The sequence below is a fragment of the Gopherus evgoodei genome, chromosome 1 (genome assembly GCF_007399415.2).
Source record: "Gopherus evgoodei ecotype Sinaloan lineage chromosome 1, rGopEvg1_v1.p, whole genome shotgun sequence".
NCBI classification, from domain to species: domain Eukaryota; kingdom Metazoa; phylum Chordata; order Testudines; family Testudinidae; genus Gopherus; species Gopherus evgoodei.
In genome coordinates, this window is record NC_044322.1 from 17,110,056 (window position 1) to 17,128,788 (window position 18,733).

Below are 18,733 nucleotides of genomic sequence, written 5' to 3' on the forward strand. Positions count from 1 at the left end.
GATATTGAAGCTAAATGTACTTTAATAGAATTAAATAACCCAGAGGATTTAAACCAGAGGAGGTTTCTAATATGAGAGGTATATTGGTCTAAAAAGGGGGAAAATATTATGATCTCAGGACCAAGCATCACATCTCTTCCATTTAGAGCTGTAAGTAGCTGTAGTAGAAAGTTTTCTACAATTTATTAAAATGTCCGGAACTGCCTGACAACAGGACTTTTCAGTCTCATTCAAGCTGCTTACATATAGGCTATCAGATGTAAGGATGTCAACTCCAGATGAAACACTGTCCTGTTGTGCTGGGATATCGAGTTGGGAATCAGAGGAAGAGTGATTGGAAGGAGAGTCTTGTATGAGCTTCATTAACTGTCTTGGAATCAAAGACATTAGAACTTGTTGAGGATTTCTGATAGTCATGTTCATACTTTGGGTCAACAGACTGCATATGATCTTCAGTAACGATTGGAGAGGACAAAGCTGCAGTTTGGCTTGCGGAGTGACAAACATGCATGATGCCATATGCCCTAACAGTCTCATACACATTCTGACAGTTTTTCTATGGTTTCTTTTCACTTGAAGGATGATATTCACCATCTTCTCAAACCTATTTTGAGGACGATATACTGACGCTGACTTGGAATCTATCAAATCTCCTATAAATTCCACCTTTTGAGGTGGAATTAAGTTTGATTTCTTCACATTGACTCTTAGACCTAGGTTCAAGATAAGGCTCAGAGTGAAGATGTGATCCACTGCTTGCTTTTGTGAAGAACCCTGAGGCAAATCATCTAAATATGGAGATACTTTGATGTTGTATCTTCTGAGGAACACCACTCCTTGGGCCAGACACTTTGTGAAAACCCTTGGAGCCAAAATCAATCTGAAAGGGAACAATTTATACTGTGAGAGTGAAAGTCATCATTCTGAACTTTTGTTTCTAAATAAAAAGAGTTCAGTTGTCTCAAAACTAGAATGGCTCCCCATCCCCCTTTTTACTTTGGCAAAAGGGAAAAATGAGAATGGAAACCTTTTCCTTTGGATTGAATGGAAACCTCCATAGCCCCTAGATCTAACAGGAACTGAACTTTCCCTCATAGAGGCAATTTGGGAGAGGAGTCCCTGAAAAAGGACAGGGCAGGGAGATAGGAGGAATAGTCTGAAATTGTATGTCATAACTTGAACGATTTATGTCTAAAACCCATTTGTCCACAGATATGTTTCCCCAGGCATGTTGGAAAAATTTGTAAACACTGGCCAAATGGGATAGGCAAAAAGCATGAATCCACTAAAAATGGTTCAATATTCTTGACAGGTTGATGAGGAGATGAAGTAGCAGAAGAAAAATTCATGGAAGAAGAAGAATGCTGTCTACAAAACCATTGTTTCTTCTTGGATGGATCAGGTTGTCTCTGATAAAGGTAAGAAGACTGTAGCAGTTGAAAGGGTTGTCTGTAAATAGGCTGCTTATACTGTCTCTTTCTGGTTTGTGGAACATAAATTGCTATTGACTTGAAAGTAGCTCTTGAATCCTTTAAAATGTGTAATGAGTCAGTCTTGGAACCATTAAATTTGTTCTTTCCAAAGGTAAGTCTTCAAATGCATTCTGAATTTCACATGGAAAGCCAGAAAACTGGAGCCATGAAGCTCTTCTCACGACTATTGCTGTTGCAACTGAACAGGACAGCCATGTCAGCTGCCTCCATAGCTGCCTGTCAAGCCAATCTGTAGACTTAAGAGGCCTTAGTTAATAATATTCTACATTTCTTGTTGAGACGCCTGAGGTACTTCATCCAAAACAGCCAAAAAAAATTTACCAACAGATGTCTAGACAGAAGAGCCTGAGAGTTACAAACCATCATTTGGATGATAGCTGAGGAACAGCTTTCTACCCAGAAGATCAAGACATTTGGCCCCTTGTCTTTTAAAGTAATTTTGCAAGGTTGCTGCTTTGTGCACTCTTCAGCAGCAGTAACCAAAGAATTGGGTGATGGATGGGTATAAAAACTCAAAGCCTTTAGTAGGAACTTATTTTCTATAATCTTTCTTTCATGTAACTGTAATCATCATTGGAGTTAGTCATACAGTTAGAGTTGGTTCCAGTAACCCTCCATTTATAGGCATAGCTATTCAGTCTGGTGCAGAAGAATGTTAAATATCTAAAAGGTTATGAAATGTATCAGAAATCAGCTGAACTGATATTTCTAAAGCTGCTACAACCATCTTTAAAAGACCTATAATCATCTGGAGGTGAGGAAGATGTTGCTGTTATCCCTTTTTCAGGATGAAATATTTGCAGGAGGTTGTTCTGATTGACCCTGTTATTCTTCTTCAGATGAAACATGCTGATGTGGCACAGAAGACATATGAGGCTGTTCAACAGGTGACTAATTTCTGATTGCTCAGGCAATGGAGACTTTTACCTGGAATAAGATGAAGATGGGATTCTGTAGCCCAGTTTAGCCCAAGGATACCAGTAAGGTCACATCTGCTATTGCATGGCAGCTCAAGGAGAAGGAAATCAAGAATCAAGGGAAGGTTTATAATCCTTATGAGAGGACTTTTGAGATCTAGTTTTTGGATGAACCTCTGGTGAGAGACAGGCAAGTAAGGAGGAGACCACTTCTAACTTGCCTCAGAAGCTGATGAAGACAATATACACTCTTCTTAATAAGGATGGATACACCTTTGATGAGCCTTCATTGAGAACCAGATCCTGTAGTCAGGTACCAACATATGAGATACTGATGACAAAGGAGTCATGAAGGCAGAATCCTTGACCTTAGATGGTAACTGTGCACTTGGCACCAAATCCTTGTAAATTGACGGAGCACTTCTAGTAGATGGTACTGCAAGCTTCATAAGTAGTGCTGAAGCCTCAAAATGACCGGAAGAATTTCTCTTCAATGATAAGAAGCACTTAGAGGTATGCTTCAGGACTTCAGAGGGCACTTTTCTATGTCTTGCAGTCCCTTCTGAAGCTGCTGCTTGAGGTGATCTCACCTTCTTTTTCTTTGAAGGACCTGGTGCGACGTTATTGACATGAACTGTGACCATATAGATCATTGCTGCAACCAAGGTCCCGTAGTAGCACCAAATCTTGTACAAAGGAGGTCAAGTAAGGTGTCTACGAAAAGGTTATGATTTTCAGGTTATGGTTATGCTACCTGCATGCATGTATCATTTTTTTATTTAAAGTTATAAGTATTGGATCTATACTGTCTATATTTCAAACTTGTGCTATACTTCTGGGTGACACCCTAGACAGGTTGGCATCAGCAATGCCTAGCCTGCTTGATGGCCTATTAAGAACCATCAGCTATACAACTGACCCATTGAGAGAAGGCAGATACACCTTATGACTCAGCAAGGCATGCAGAGACACGCCTATGGAAAGAAATCTAATGCTTTCAAGCCATGTGCTGGGCAACTTGTGTTTGGAACAAAGGAAGCACAGGCCGCATGGCAAGAGACTATAAAAGGAAGCTGCATCCCCTCCATCTTGTCTTCAGTCCTGCTTCTTACCTCTGGAGGAACTTTGCTACAAACTGAAGCTCTGAACAAACGACTGAATGACTCATCCCAATGGGGGATGTACTCCAGAGACTTGCAATTTATTCCATCACTGCTACAAGCTTGAACCAAGAACACTGCCATTACTTTCTGTAATTGATTCCATTTAACCAATTCTAACTCTCATCTATATTTCTTTCTTTTTATGAATAAACCTTTAGATTTTAGATTCTAAAGGACTGGCAACAGCATGATTTGTGGGTAAGATCTGACTTGGAGATTGACCTGGATCTGGGGCTTGGTCTTTTGGGATCGGGAAAACCACTTTTCTTTTACTGGAGTATTGGTTTTCATTCCCATAAGGAATGGTGCTGGTGGTGATATTGGGAAACTAGAGCGACTGAGGGAATTGCTTATATGACTTCTGGTTAGTCAGTGGGGTAAAACCGAAGCCCTCTCTGTTTGGCTGGTTTGGTGTGCCTTAATAACAAAAAGAAACTCCAGCCTTGGGCTGTGACTGCCTTGTTCCAAGCAATTTGTCCTGAATTGATACTCTCCGCCACAGATACTGTCCCGCCACAGGCTACTTTGTTACACCAGGAAAATGAGATGTCTCCCTTTTCAGGCGAAGATCTTTGAACTGCTTCAGGAACACTACTGGTGGAGAGGACACTGGAGACAAACTAATCTGACTCACCAGGATCTGAGCCAGGTCTCATGCATCTATCCAGGAGCTACATCTTGAATTTAAAATCTCTGTTCTTTGGAAACTGTTTGCCAAATGAACAGCATATAGCACATTCACTAGGAATATGCCCCTAATGTTTAAACCAGGTGTAAGGGACTCCAAAATTTTCCTTCTACAGCTTAAGGCTGTGGTTGAAGGAACTGGGGTTGGTCCTTTCTGCCCCTTTATGCCCTCGGGGGGAAGGGTTTAGAGTGGGGAGCGTGAGAGCATTCAGTGAGCATGTGCAGACCAACAAGTGACAGCTAGCTGGAAAAAAATTCTGAACACAGGGTGTGCAAAACCCAAGAGTGGAAGACAAATAGGCAGCCATTCAATGAACATCCAGTGCTATCTTATATACTGTAAATAGCTAAACATATCATGAACAACGCAATGATTATTTACACAGTGCCAAGCTACCACTTGGTGCTTAATGGACAAACAGTCATGCATTAATTTGACATGGCTGAGTGCCATTTCTGGGCCCAGGAAATAAGCACTGAATGGTGGGACTGCATTGTTATGCAGCTATGGGAGGACAAGCAGTGGCTGCAGAACTTTTGACTGCGTAAGGCTACTTTCCAAGAACTGTGTGAAGAGCTTTCCCCAGCCCTGAAGAGCAGGTCTGTTCAGAAAGTTGCAAGATGTTTAAAAGGTCGCTGATGTTGTTTGCTTACTACATTAGACCTCAGTGAAAGCAATATCCCCATTGTTATTGCTGCCTGCTGTGTGCTCCATAATATCTGTGAAACAAAGAGAGAAAAGTTTTTGTCGGGGTGGGGGGTTGAGGCAGATCACCTGGCAGCCAATTTTGAGCAGCCAGACACCAGGGCAAAAAGAAGAGCACATCAAGGGGCTATGCGTCTCCATGAGGCTTTGAAAACCAGTTTCAGCAATGAGCCAGAGTAATGTGACTCTCATCTATGTTGTTCCTTACCAAACTGTCCCCTTCCTTGCATTTTCTCCCCTGTAAACTCCACCCTCACCAGCCACCACGTGTTGAATGAATAAAGAGCTTTTTCTCCTCAGTCCATTATGTTTTATTATGCACACACACACATACACAGAGCAAAGAAAAGTAAGATAACCTGGGGCAAAAGGGCTGATGACAATATGAGGGGATAAACAAGGAAAGCTTGCTTACAGATGCACTGCAGTAGCAATCAAAGATGCCTTCTAATCCTTGTACCCTTTGCTGGTGTTGAGTGCAAGGGATACGGATCTCCCCTCCCCCACTCCCAGCCTCATAGGATGTTTGGGGAAGGAGATTGTAGAACTGGGTGATGATGGCAGCAGGTTCAGCATAGGCTGCAGAAGGACTCCAGTATCCAGCTGCCTTTCTTGAACCTCAATCAGATGCTTCAACATGTCTGATTGCTCCTTCATAAGCTGCAGCATCTCTTCCTGTTTGGCACTCTCTTGTTCCCTGAATGCTCTTCTGTCTACCCTGTCCATGTCCAGGTTCTTGGACAGTGTAATCTTCCATGCTCTGAGCTCCATCTTATCATTCTCGGAGGCACACATTACCTGAATCTTCTTTTTCCACCTTCTAATCTGGGAAAGTTTCTGTCCCAGTGTGGAGGATGTGCCGACGGACAAGGTTTCAGCTGCAAGGAATGCAAAGCACAAGGGTAGCATTGACAGTGCATACATTGTTTCAGGTGCAAGGTTGTTTTTTTTTAAACCACTCTTCAATACACTTCACTGTAAGCCACAACATAATCACAACTGTAATCACAACTGCCAGCCCACACAGCTTCCCGCAGCTCCCATTGGCCAGGACCAGTGAACTACAGCCACTGGGAGCTGCAGGTGGCCATGCCTGCGGACAGTCAGTGTAAACACTGTCTAGTGTCCCACTAGTGGATTACCCTGATGTGCCGTGTGCAGCCCGTGGGTTGCAGGTTGCCCACCACTGCACTACACCTACTTTTTTGTTCAGATTAAACATGAAAAATAATAACTTGTAACTCCTACAGTTTGAATGGAAATGTGCACTCACCAGAGGTGCCTTCCACAGCATCATACTCTGCCGCTAACTGGTCCTGTGAAGGGATGAGCTCCGGGTTAAAAATAGTTCTTGGCTGTCGGGGAGAATGGATCCTCCACTTGCCTGCCTCACATTCTCCTTCTCATCAACAATGTCTTCCTCGTTGTTGCTCGAGGTCACCCAGCACTCCTGGGAGGTATCCATGAAGCATTTTAGGGTAGTGGTGGGGTCACCGCCAAGAATCGCATGCAGATCCTCATAAAAGGGGAATGTCTGTGGGGCAGAACCAGAACGACTGTTCGCCTCCCTTGTCTTCTGGTACCCTTGCAGAAGCTCCTTTATTTTCATGCATCACTGCTGCGTGTTCCTGGTGTAGCCCCTCTTCCCCATGCCCTGCGTGATTTTGGCACAGATGTCAGCATTTCTTCTGCTGTATTGGAGCTCTGCCTGCACAGACTTCTCCCCAGACAGCAGTAAGATCCAGTGTCTCCTGTATGCTCCACGCTGGAGTGTATTTGCAGCCTTGAGTCTCCATGATCAGCTGTGCTGGTAAACTCTCCATGCTGATCAAACAGGAAATGAACATTCAAAAGTTTCCGGGGCTTTAAAAGGGGAGTGGCTGTTTCCTGTGTAGCTGGCTGAAGTGCAGTGGAGTTGAAAGTGCTCTCCAGAGCGGTCACAGCAGAGCATGATGAGATACCTTTGGGAGGCCAATTCATTCAAATTACACAACACAATGTCTATACTATCCCCATGTCAACCTGTGTATGTTGAACCAAGCGCTATGCCTCTCATGGAGTTGGAGTTCAGAAGTCGACTTTACAGGCTACTTAGGTCGGTGGACAGGACTCGGTAGTGTAAACACATACATTATTAGATCGATTGAATGCGGCTTAGGTCAACTTAAGTTTGTAGTGTAGACCAGGCCTACGAAAAGGAGCAGATATATTTCTTTACAGCCTTGGGATCTGTTAGCGAGGATGGAGGAAATGAAAGAGCAAAATGCCATCTTCAAAAGGAATAAGTCATGGATTGATATTCGTATGATATTGTTTGTTTATGGAATTACTTTTTGATAGATTTTATTTCTTATACAAAGCAGTGTTCTTCATACATTCTCTAACAGGTAAATTCTGAATGTATTAATATGGTCAGATTTTAAAGTTTCTGTAATGTTGATGCTACATATCATTATTGTCAAATAACAGGCTCAAATATTTTTTTTAAATTAAAGATTAATACAGCACTATACAGAATATCGGAAGATGACATACTTTACCATCTTCTGTAGATGGTGAAGAGAAGGTAGCTTGGTCCTTCTTCTGTACTTGGTGGAATGCTAACAGTGTTCATTCACAGTCTACCTCCTCAAACTCCTGTTCTTTTATAGAATATGAGACCAAGAAACCCCCTTTTGGAGGAAAAATACTTTTCCATGATTAATTTTATCATGTGTTCTGTTTTCCCAGTTACTGATGGATTTTCTTTTATGGTTCTCAGTTTATGTGACTGATGAGTAAAAAGGAATCTCTAACCCAGTCATATGACTTACAGCTATGACAACCAACAGTTCTTAATGAGTTAAAAACACCTTATTCCATTCTATTATATCCATCTGTAATAACAAATATTCTTTATCGATCACCCAGTTCAAGACAGAAAACATCTGCCATAACAAATATCCCTTATCAACCACCCAGCTTTGTTTATAACATATTTCTGTTGACACTTTTAGTAGTCTGAAGGTGTCTTTTCCCTGGACACCTGGATTCCCATGTTCTGATGATGCTGAGAATAATTAGATACAGCCCAATACTCAGTCGTATAAAATTCCTGAATACAAGTCACTCACAAAACCAGTGCTCTGGGTCTTAGAATTCAAATACACTCTTTGCTAATATCAAAAAGATTTTGGGAGAATAGTTCATATGTAAATTAATATACAAGAAAAAGAGGACTCAAAGGGTTAATATTTACTAACAGGTACTAACAATTGTTAAACAAAAGCTAAGGCCTGACTTTTCAATCCTGGGTGCAAAACAATAAATCCCTAAATCTGTTTTTAGGCCTGATTTTCTAAGGTGCTGAGGGCCTCTTTTTCTCATTGACTTCAGTGGAATTTGTGGATGCTCAGCAACTCTGAAAATTAGCCTAGTTTTACTTAAGAGCCTAGCTTTAGGCAAGCAGGTTTGAAATCTTTGGACCAATTTTTTTTTTGTTTGCTTGTTTCTTTGTAAATTAGTACATAATTTTCAGCATTGATCTACTTGGATTTTGCTATATCCTACATCTACCATTAACATTAACGTGAATGTTAGGGCTACACTTCCTTCTTCTAGCCTGATAGCTTATCCCTTAAAGAAAAGAAGTTTCAAAAAGATGGGGCAGGCAGTCAAATACTTTCACTAGGTCAGGGAGAAAGAAGAGAGTGCAGTCCACTGTCTTTGCCAGATACTTCACGGGATAATAAACTGAAAGCTAATTCACGTACACTTCTTTAACTGGTATAGTTTCATGTCACAAATTATTAGATTAGCAAGGTTAGCCAACTGTATCTTCATCTGGGATTCTAGTGTTAAATCATTCATGGAAAATGTCCTCAGTTAATGTTTAGTTTCATTTGCTGTGGTTTTGCTCAAAATCAGAATGTGTCTTTCATTAATTCTGAATGCTTCTTTCCCTAATTAATTTCTACAATCAAAATTTTTATTCCTTTAGAGATCCTATTAGTCACCTATAGTTCCATCCTAGCTTTTGAACAATCATAAAAAATGCCATGTGGAACTGTGATATGTTTCTGAGTTTTTATTTTAATTCAAATTTGTTCTTACAAGTGAATTTGCAGCTCATGGGAGGTGCTGGATTGGCAGCATTGGAAACTAAAATCTTCTCTTTTTTCACAGTTTATACTGTGACAATGCAAATATCTACCCAGTGTCCTTTGCCAGCATGCCTTGATCTTGGCCTGGAGATAAGATAGAGTAGTTTGGACTCCGTGTCTACTCAATCCTTGGCCTCTCTGCTGAGGTGAAAATAATTCACTAGTTTTTGCGTAGAGTCCACCAGGAAAATAACCGAGACTATCAGTTTAGTTCACATAGGCTGCCTAGCAGTCTTTGATCACTATTGACCAGTGATAGATTTGAACCAGGCATAGTAAAGAACAGCTTCAAATCCTTTCACCAGCTGCAGACTTTGGTGCCTAGATTTTTTCATCTGTGGTGCTTGATATTCCAAGGGCTGAGCTTGAGTTCAGTGGGAGTTGTGGGTGCCAAACACCTCAAAAAGATCAGGTTTAATTTTAGGCACATGGGTATGGAAGTTTCGGTAGTAACTTTTAGACAATTCTTACATGCTCTTACAGAGCTAAGACTGGAACAGTGGTCTTTCACATTCAAACAACACAGGCCACTAGCACATGAGCTAAAGGGGTTCACTCTTTATGAGTATAGGAGGTCCCTTATTCTCCTTGAGGACCACCTACTTGACAGTAATCAAACACAAAGTATCAAACAAGACAGACAAAGGATAGAGAAAAAGAAGCACTGCACTCCCCATTTCAAAGATGGGGAGCTGAAGCATACTGAGATTAAGTGCCTTGTGCAAGGTCACAGAGAACGTCTGTGTCAGAGTCAGGAATTGAAGGCAGATCTCTGAGTTTCAGTGTAGTATCTCAACCACAGAGTCACCCTTCCTGCATTATAAAGCCACCACATGACATTTTCTAACACCTGAGCCATCTATTTCACTATATACTTGTAACTATTCAGCTATTATGGTACCTCTTGGTTTTTCTGCAGACTCGCATGGCCTGTGGCAGAAGATTTTGTTTTCTCCCATTTCTCTGCAACTTGATTTGCTTCTTCTGTTTTTTGCTCACAGCTTTTTTGGGAGTTTAGCAATGTCACTTCATAAAACTCTTGAATATCTGTTAGCAATGAGAAACAAATAACAAAGACTTCATTTGATACGCTGGATTTAGCAACCCTTGGTATTTTTCTGTCACCAGTAAATATTTATGTACTTTGGAAGCTATATTATAATGGTAAACATATAATATTACATTTCTAGCAAAAGCCAACATGCCAATTAGTTTTCTGAATTTTTATTGATCATTTCGAGGAAATATATGAACAACTATTGAGAGAAGATTGAGAATGAACATACTGCAATAACAAATGAACAACATATATAAACCAAGATATGGTATGAGATACAAACAGTTCAAATCATCTTGGAAAACAAACTAGAAACCAAACAGATATCGGCCACTCACCCCTGACAGCTCTCCCGGATAGTAGAATAGCTCCTAGTCTTAGCTGCCACTTCAATGGGAGCTCTTTTGAAGTTGGCCAGGACACAGAGGCGATCCTAATTAGGCCAGGCAGGAACTGCCTCCAGTTACACTAGGTAAACCCCTTCAGAATTACATCTCACTATTCCAAAAGAAGAGGTAGCTCTAGCTAGGACCAGGAGCTGCTGACAGCAACAGCTCTGGCCAGCACAGTTCCTACCTGCCAAAACTGCCTCTGTATTTAATTATTAATGGAAAATATTAAGGATTCAGATCTATGCCAATTCAAATACCTGCAAATTGGACTAATCTTCATCTAATTTTTTACTGTCTTCGCCATCACAAAAAAGCTTAGTACTAGTATAAGATGATGAAAAAGGTCTCCGGGCATAAGAAATTGTCCTTTTAAAATGATAAACTGCAATCTACAAAAAGTTATATGAGTACTAATTTAGCAGAAATATTTCACAATTACTAGAAGAAACTTACTAAATTATATAAAAATGGAAAGATCTGAGGAATGTATAGTTATATAGTGCTTAAGGTCACTTTTCACCATTAAAATAAAAACTATAACACTAACTACAGCAGAAATGCAATTTTTTGTAACCACTGTTAGAATCTGCATAAGAAAATTACAAGTGTACAGTGTATAAGATTCCATACCAAGTCAATTTATATGGCACCTGCAAGGAAAAAAAACACATTAAAGAAATATGTAGTGAACTCTAGGTAAATGCCCTGCAGAAATAAGCTAGAGAAATGGACCTGTGGTTGTTGCATACAGCTGCCACAGTTGTAGTTGTAAGAGTATTATCTGGTCTGACAAGAGTCAGTCAGCAAGAGAAGTGGAAGATATTATTTGCAATTTGACATTCGAGACGATCTGATCTTGTGTGTTTATTAAAAAATAGTACACACAATGTGTGCATATTAGAAAGACAGAGAGAGAGATTATTTTTAAAAGGTCTTCTTTATCTGCTCTACAAAGACTCTAGGTTTCTCTCTCTAGAAAAATGTGACTGATGCGTAGATGAGAGAAGAGCACTTATACTGGCGTAGACTGAATTTCAGCACACTCTTGTAATTACAAAACCTCATGATGAAGCTTAGAGGATTCAATCCAGTCTGTCGCATCATGATACCACAAGCTGAAAGTGCCATCCCTATAGAACAGGGCAGTAACTTGCAGTCAAGGTGTGCACAAAATAGGATCTAAAATCTGTGTCACGTGAAAATACTCTTGATGTAACAATACTAGTGATGTGTTTTGAAACTGTTGAATGATCTCCATTGAACAGTGCTGAGGATGGGAATGAGTTGCAATGGACCGACAGCAGTGTTGGGATCAGGCTAAAACACCTGTAGTGGGGCGGCTCCCCAACTCCAGTGGAAAAGGGGTTAAAGTCAGCTCTGGGAGAAGGTTGTGGTTGAGAGCAGCTAAGCTGGGCTGATTGGGGAAGCAGCTGCAGCTGGCCTGTATAAAAAGGCTGTGAGGCAGAGGCCAGAAAAGAGAAGTCTCTCTCTAGGCTGAGAGAGAGCAGGGTCTGGCTGCCTGCAGAAAGGGTACTTGGAGTGAAGCAGGGCTGGGGCGAGCCAGAGGAGCAGGGGAGCACCAGGCTGGCAACTGCCCAGGTTGCAGGGCCTGGTCCAAAGCCCATAGAGTTTTGGGTGGCAGAAGAAGGCAGCAGGTCCGAACCCCCTTGCCTGTGATGAATGGCTTTTACACTGCAGTCTGCCCCAGGGAGCGGGGGCTTGGCAATGACTGGCAGTAGCCCAGACTGAGGCAAGGTGTGGATTAGAGGGTTGGAGGTTTCCCAGAGAGGGGAGACCCTTAGAGATTGGTGGGGGTATTGCCAGGGGGCAGCCCCAGGGCAAAGGGGCACTGGGGTCCAGGAGGGACACGGGCCCAGCTACAAGCAGGACACCAGCCTGCAGAGTGCACCCAGGCTGGAAAAGAGCTAATACCTCTGTGGCACCTCTTCCTGGTTGTCTCAGGGAGGTCCTGCATCACTACAACACTGTACTGGGGTTGAGATGGGTGGAGAGGGCATATTTAAAATAGATGCTGCAGCATGGCAGTTGCCATTTCACTTAATCACAAATCTAGTCTTTTATCTGGATGTGATTTATAGGAAGATAAATCCAGCCAAATTATAGTCACTTATTTGTTAAGATAGGGCTGGCTTGCTATATTCAATTACCTCATTTGCATTTGCTGTTCTCTTAGCCTCGCCTGAATATTTTGTTAAGTTTAACACAATAACTACAACCACAACCATAAGGAATCTTATATATTCTAATATTAAGTAGCCATGAAGAGAGCACTGGGGGCTTTAAATTTTCTGTATGCAGCATAATTACTTAATGTTGTATGAGTGTCCCAAAAATGCTTGAAAAAATGCACCTGTATAACTTTACAGATATATATGGACACATATATAATACTAAGCCATGTATTAAATGGTGCAGTCATAAGTCTAGTCTAATGAGTCACCTTCTACCTCAGTGATGGTCTCTCTAATAGTTCACGAACTCTCTCCCAAACAACTTATAAGAAGATCCTTAAGGGGCCCAATAATCCTCTAAATTACACTGGGTTGTGCTAGTCAGTGGTTCTCAAACATTTGTGCTGGTGACCTCTTTCACACAGCAAGCCTGTGAGTGAGACACCCCCCCTTATAAATTAAAAACACTTTTATATTTAACACTATTATAAATGCTAGAGGTGAAGTAAGGTTTGTGGGTGCAGGCAGACACCCCACAACCCCCTACATAATAACCTCATGACCCCCTGAGGGGTCACAATCCCCAGTTTGAGAATCCCTGTGCTAGTGTAACTCCATTGACTTAATCCTGTTATACACTAGTATAAGGGAGAGCAGAACTGGGCCCTTATTAAAGGTGGGGTTCATAGCACTGGCTATTATTATGATTGCCCAACACTTCCCATTGTAAGATTCTGTTTTCAGTTGCTTATAACTTTGCCAAACCTCAACCTTTTGGGATGAAATTTTCTATGCCAGGTGTCTGCCTCAGGCTGAATTTTTTGGAAAACTGAAGCCAAAAGGTTTTAGTCATTGTAGAGAATGAGGTTAGGAAAAAAATACATTGTTTAATCATGTTAAAAAATTATTGGGACCTTTCCTTAGAAAATACCATAACCCTCCCATTGGAAGTCAAAGTCTGATGTAAAGTTCACAACACAAGTCCACAGCAGAGTAAGGAACAGAACCCTGAATTCTTAACGCCCAGTCCTACACTCTAGTAAGCACATATATTAGCAGTGAACTACCAACAAATATTTGATGTTATAATCAGAGTGAAAGGATGGCTACAACTAAGACCAATGAGATAAAACTACTAGGATGAATACTGGGGGCGTAGGGGGGAATCTTAACTCTGTGATCCATGAAACAGCAGACTAATCTTCCAGAGGAAGCTGCAAAAGCCCCATGATTTGAGATATACAAAACTTGTCTGGAAAACATTCTAGAGAGATTTTCTAAAGAACAATCTTGCCCTGGGGGATGTAATAGAGAACTCAATATGTCTACACCTCTAACTAGTGTAATAAAAAGAAAATCCATGAGAATAATCTGGGTTAAAATTTAATATTTACATTTAACTTAAACCTTTTATTTAATATTATAAAGCCCTTTGATTTAACATTATAAACCCCACATGGGAATGAATCCCAAGTTTGGAAGAAACAACAGGCTACAATGTAGAAAAGCTCACTTCTGCAGCTCTTAAGCAGCTAGTATCTAAGCCTGGTCTTCACTGGGGGGATCGATCTAAGTTAAGCAACTTCAGCTACGTGAATAATGTAGCTGAAGTCGATGTACTTAGATCAACTTACTGTGGTCTCTTCACTGTGGTGAGTCAACTGCTGCTGCCCCTCTGTCGACTCTGCTTGTCCAGAGTACATAAGTCGACGGGAGAGCGCTTGGGAGTAGATTTATCGTGTCTAAACTAGATGCAATAAATCGATCCCCGCTGGATCGATCACTGCCTGCTGATCTGGTGGGTAGTGAAGACATACCCCTGCAGAGATAACAAGTTCAAGCACTTCCCCTATGGTGATCAAACAATCATAAAGCCAAACTATGTTGCGTAAAGCCATTTTTCTACACATCTCTCCTGAGATGTGCAGTATTCTTATCAGCTGCAGCAGAAGATCAGGATCCAGGAGTTCAAACCTGTTAGTCAACTCCTGGTGATTAGGACTGTCCGGGAACTGCTTTTTTGTGTAGTGGGGATTTCCATGACTTCAAAATGTTTTTTTCCATTCAGAAATATAATGGAAAAAAAAAAGATTTGGGGATTTTCAGTTGGATGGAAAATTTTTAAACAATTCAGTTCGTGTCAAACAAATTTTTCCATTTCTGATCAAATATAAACTTTTGTTCTGATTTCACTTTTTATATTAATTTTAAATTTTGAAATAAAAGGTCATTTTGAAATGGAAAATTGAAACCTGTTTTAAAAAATCAAAACAATTTCCATTTTTTTTCAAATAAACTTTTGACAAAATTTACACACTTCTGTGAAATGTTTCACTTTCGACTAATAGACATTTTGCAACATAATGATCATTTCCAACCAGCTCTACTCTAGAGTATAACAAACTAAATAAATCAAGTATTTTCAAAGCAACCATAATGCAAACACAATTAAACCCAGTGCTCAAAGGAGCAAAATTAAACTGTTAACTCATGGTCACAACTCAGATTTGCCCAGACCAATTTTATACAAAGAAATCCAGCAAGATTTTCAGCTATGGAGTGGGGAGAGAAGATAGGTAGTAGACTGAGTGGGGTGAGCATAAACAGTAGAACATTGGGAACTATTTAAGAATATTTTACTAAATACTTCCAAATTCACAATCCCACAATCAAGAAAGAAGATTATATAAACTCTGCTTTCACTTCTCCTCTATAGCAGGGTTTTTTTTAATCAGCATATATATAAGACAAGGGAAGCAAAAGGACACAAGAAAGGATACTGAGAAATCAATAGTCAGCAGAATTAAGGACAGTAGGAAGTTTTTTAAATATATTAGGAACAAAAGGACTCCTAACAAAGATACTGGTTGAAAATGGTAGAATTTTCAGTAATAATGCAGAAAAGGCAGTAAGTGATCAAGCAGTAGGTAACAAACAGTGCAGCGTTAGACCAGGCTGAAGTTACATTGAACAGATATTCACACTCAACAATTGATGAAAAAAAGTGAAAATGAGGATTAAAGGTGTTTGCCATTTTCTCTTCAAAAGGTATCGGATTCTGCTTGGCTGGAAGCATTTTAGAAAGTAGCAAAATCATATGGAATTGCAGATTTGATCATTGCTATATATGACAACACTTACAATGCTGCAAGAATTGGTGGAAAATTAAGCAACTGATTCAAATCAAAGACAAAGGTGGATGGAATCACCTTCACTTTTCATCATGTATTTAAAGTAGACATTAAAAATGTTAGATAAGTTTGAGGGCATGACATTGGATGATTTTGCATGAAGCTCCTTAGCTTATGCAGCTGACATACTACACCTGGCAGACACATGTGAAGTAATTATGATACTCTTCATTACCCTGGAAAATTGGTGTAGTTGGCGTGGAGTTGCAGTAAATGCCAAGAAGAGGAAGTGGTTGCATCTTGGAAAAGGGACAATAGATAAAGTGTGGAAACACAGCAGCAGTGAAGCCATAGAACTAGTAAAATCTTACGGGTACCTAGGAAGCTTGAACAGAGCCAACGGTTCCCTCAAGGCTGAGGTGGAGAAGTGAGGTGCCTTAGCTACAAGTGCTGCAAAGAAATTCATGAAATGGACTGATAAAAACATTGTTTGGTGCCAACATGCAAATTTATAAAACCAAGGTACTAACAATATTATTCTATTGTCTGCACTTACACATCCATCACCTATCACCTCATACTGATGGTCAATCCAAATGAGTTAATCAAGTGTTAGAACAATACCTGAGCTGCTTCACAAACTTCCACTATGACAACTGGTCGAGCCTCCTACCCCAAGCAGAGTTTGTTTACAACAACGCCAACCATGTCTCCACTGGGCAGAGTTTATTCTATACCACTTGTGGCTTCCAGCCCCATTTCATCTGGCCACACCTGTCAACTCCACAAATCCCACAGCCACAGACTGGATGTGGCAGATCCATGAGGTCCAAAGAAGAACTCAAGACCTACCTGGAAAAGGCCAAGGAGGACTACGAGCAGTACACTCACTGTCAGCGCTAGGAAGGCCCAGCATTCATCTCAAGCAACAAGTGTGACTCTCAGCCCCAAACCACTGCACCAACTGGCTGTGTCATAAACTGGACTACTGACACCTCAGGCTATAGCCCTTCAACCAGGTAATCAATCTTCAACCAGGTAATCAGCTTCAGTTAGCCACATCCCTCAAAATAAACCAGTATTTCACATATCCTTGCTAAAACCCTACATCAACAACCCTTTCACTCAGGGAGCCAACCACTTCCCCCTCTGGTGCAGATCCAGTGAGATGATGAGTATGAGGTCCACAAGATACTGGACTCAAAAAATCAGACATGGCTCCTTCTAATATCCTGTGGACTGTGAGAACTATGGCCCAGAAGAGCAATGCTGGGAGCCTGCATCCCATGTCCATTCCTCTGACCTCATGGCAGCCTATCCAAACAAACCCAGGCCAGGAGGGGGACAGGTAATATAAAGCTATATGGGTCTAGAACCAAGACCTGCAGAGGTGCCACATAGCTAACATCTCCATGCTGCCCATTAGCAGTAGGGATCTTACAGACAGCAGCCCGCTACCTCCTGATTGGCTCCCCACCCTATATAAACCTAAGAGATGTTGCACAATGTGTCCTAGGAACAGTGTGGATTCTCTATACCTGACATGACCATTCCTTGTTCCTGAACTCCTGGTTTCTACCTCAGCTTGATTTGGACTTTGCCTTCTGACTAGGACCCTGAAACCTAACTTCGACTCTGACCCTTGGTATCAAACCTGGCATGGAACCTGATTATGCCCTCCTGTGCTTCTCATTGCCTCAGGTTTCCCCCTACTCTGACCATTAGTTTTGTCTCCCTGGGTTGGGATCCTGAAAAATCTGACCTAGAAGCTGATCAACTATATGGCAGGACATTGTGACCACGTGGGGCTTAGAGGAACAAGCATGAACAGGAATGATTGGCTCTCAGTTTTCGCAAGGATGCTCTGGGATGAAAAAGACTATGAGAGCAGTAACTCAGGGACATATTAAATAGCAGTGACTCAAGTTAGACATTCTAATTCAGCAAGTCTGGATAATTTGCATTCTAGAGTTTTAAAAGAGATGGCCAAAGAGTTCTCTGGCTTTTGTCTTGATACTTCACGACATTTTGATTAAGAAACTAGAATGACACAATCAATAAGGCACACATTAATTGAATTAAAAACTAGCTAACTGATAGATCTCAAAATGCAAATGTAAATGGGAAATAATCATTAAGCAGATGTGTTTTTAGTAAAGTCCTGCAGGGATCTGTTCTTGGCCCTACTTTATTAAACATTTTTATAAATGATCTGGAAGAAAACAAAATAATTACAGATAAAGTTTGCAGATGACCCAAAGACTTGAAGTGGTATATAATGAAGAGGACAGGTCACTGACACAGAGTGATCTGAATTATTTGATAAGCTGGGTGCAAGCCAACAACTTGATGGTGGACTCTATCCTGGGAAAACACGATAAGACTTGAGGCTCACAGGGGATAATCAACTCAACATGAATTCTCAGTATAATGCTGTGGCCAAAAGGGCCAATGCAATCCTTGGATCTATAAACAGAGGCATATTCAGTAGGAGTAGAGAGGCTATATTACCTTTGTATTTGGCACTGGTGCAACTACTGCTGGAATATTATGAGAAACAAGGTAGGTGATGCAATATCTTTTATTGGATTGACTTCTGTTAGTGAAAGAGACAAGTCTGTCTCCCTCACCAACAGAAGCAGGTCCAATAAAAGATATTGCCTCACCCACCTTGTCTCTAATATCTTCAGACCAACACAGCTACAACACCACTGCATTCAATGCTGGAATAATGTGGCCAATTCTGATGTCTACAATTCAAGAAAAATCTTGAAAAATAAGAGAGGATTCAGAGAAGAGCCACAAGAATGATTAAAGAATGGAATGCATGTCTTATAGTGAAAGACTCAAAGA

The 18,733-nt window shown here is 40.9% G+C and overlaps 1 protein-coding gene across 1 annotated transcript in view; it reads right to left on the reverse strand.

Annotated features, from left to right (window-relative positions):
* DLG2 (discs large MAGUK scaffold protein 2) overlaps positions 1 to 18,733 on the reverse strand; it is a 1,569,268-nt gene that overhangs the window by 1,320,906 nt on the left and 229,629 nt on the right. The window contains exon 3 of the mRNA XM_030558530.1: positions 10,010 to 10,155. Within this exon, the coding sequence (XP_030414390.1) occupies positions 10,010 to 10,155 (146 nt within the window). The remainder of the gene's footprint in view (positions 1 to 10,009; positions 10,156 to 18,733) is intronic.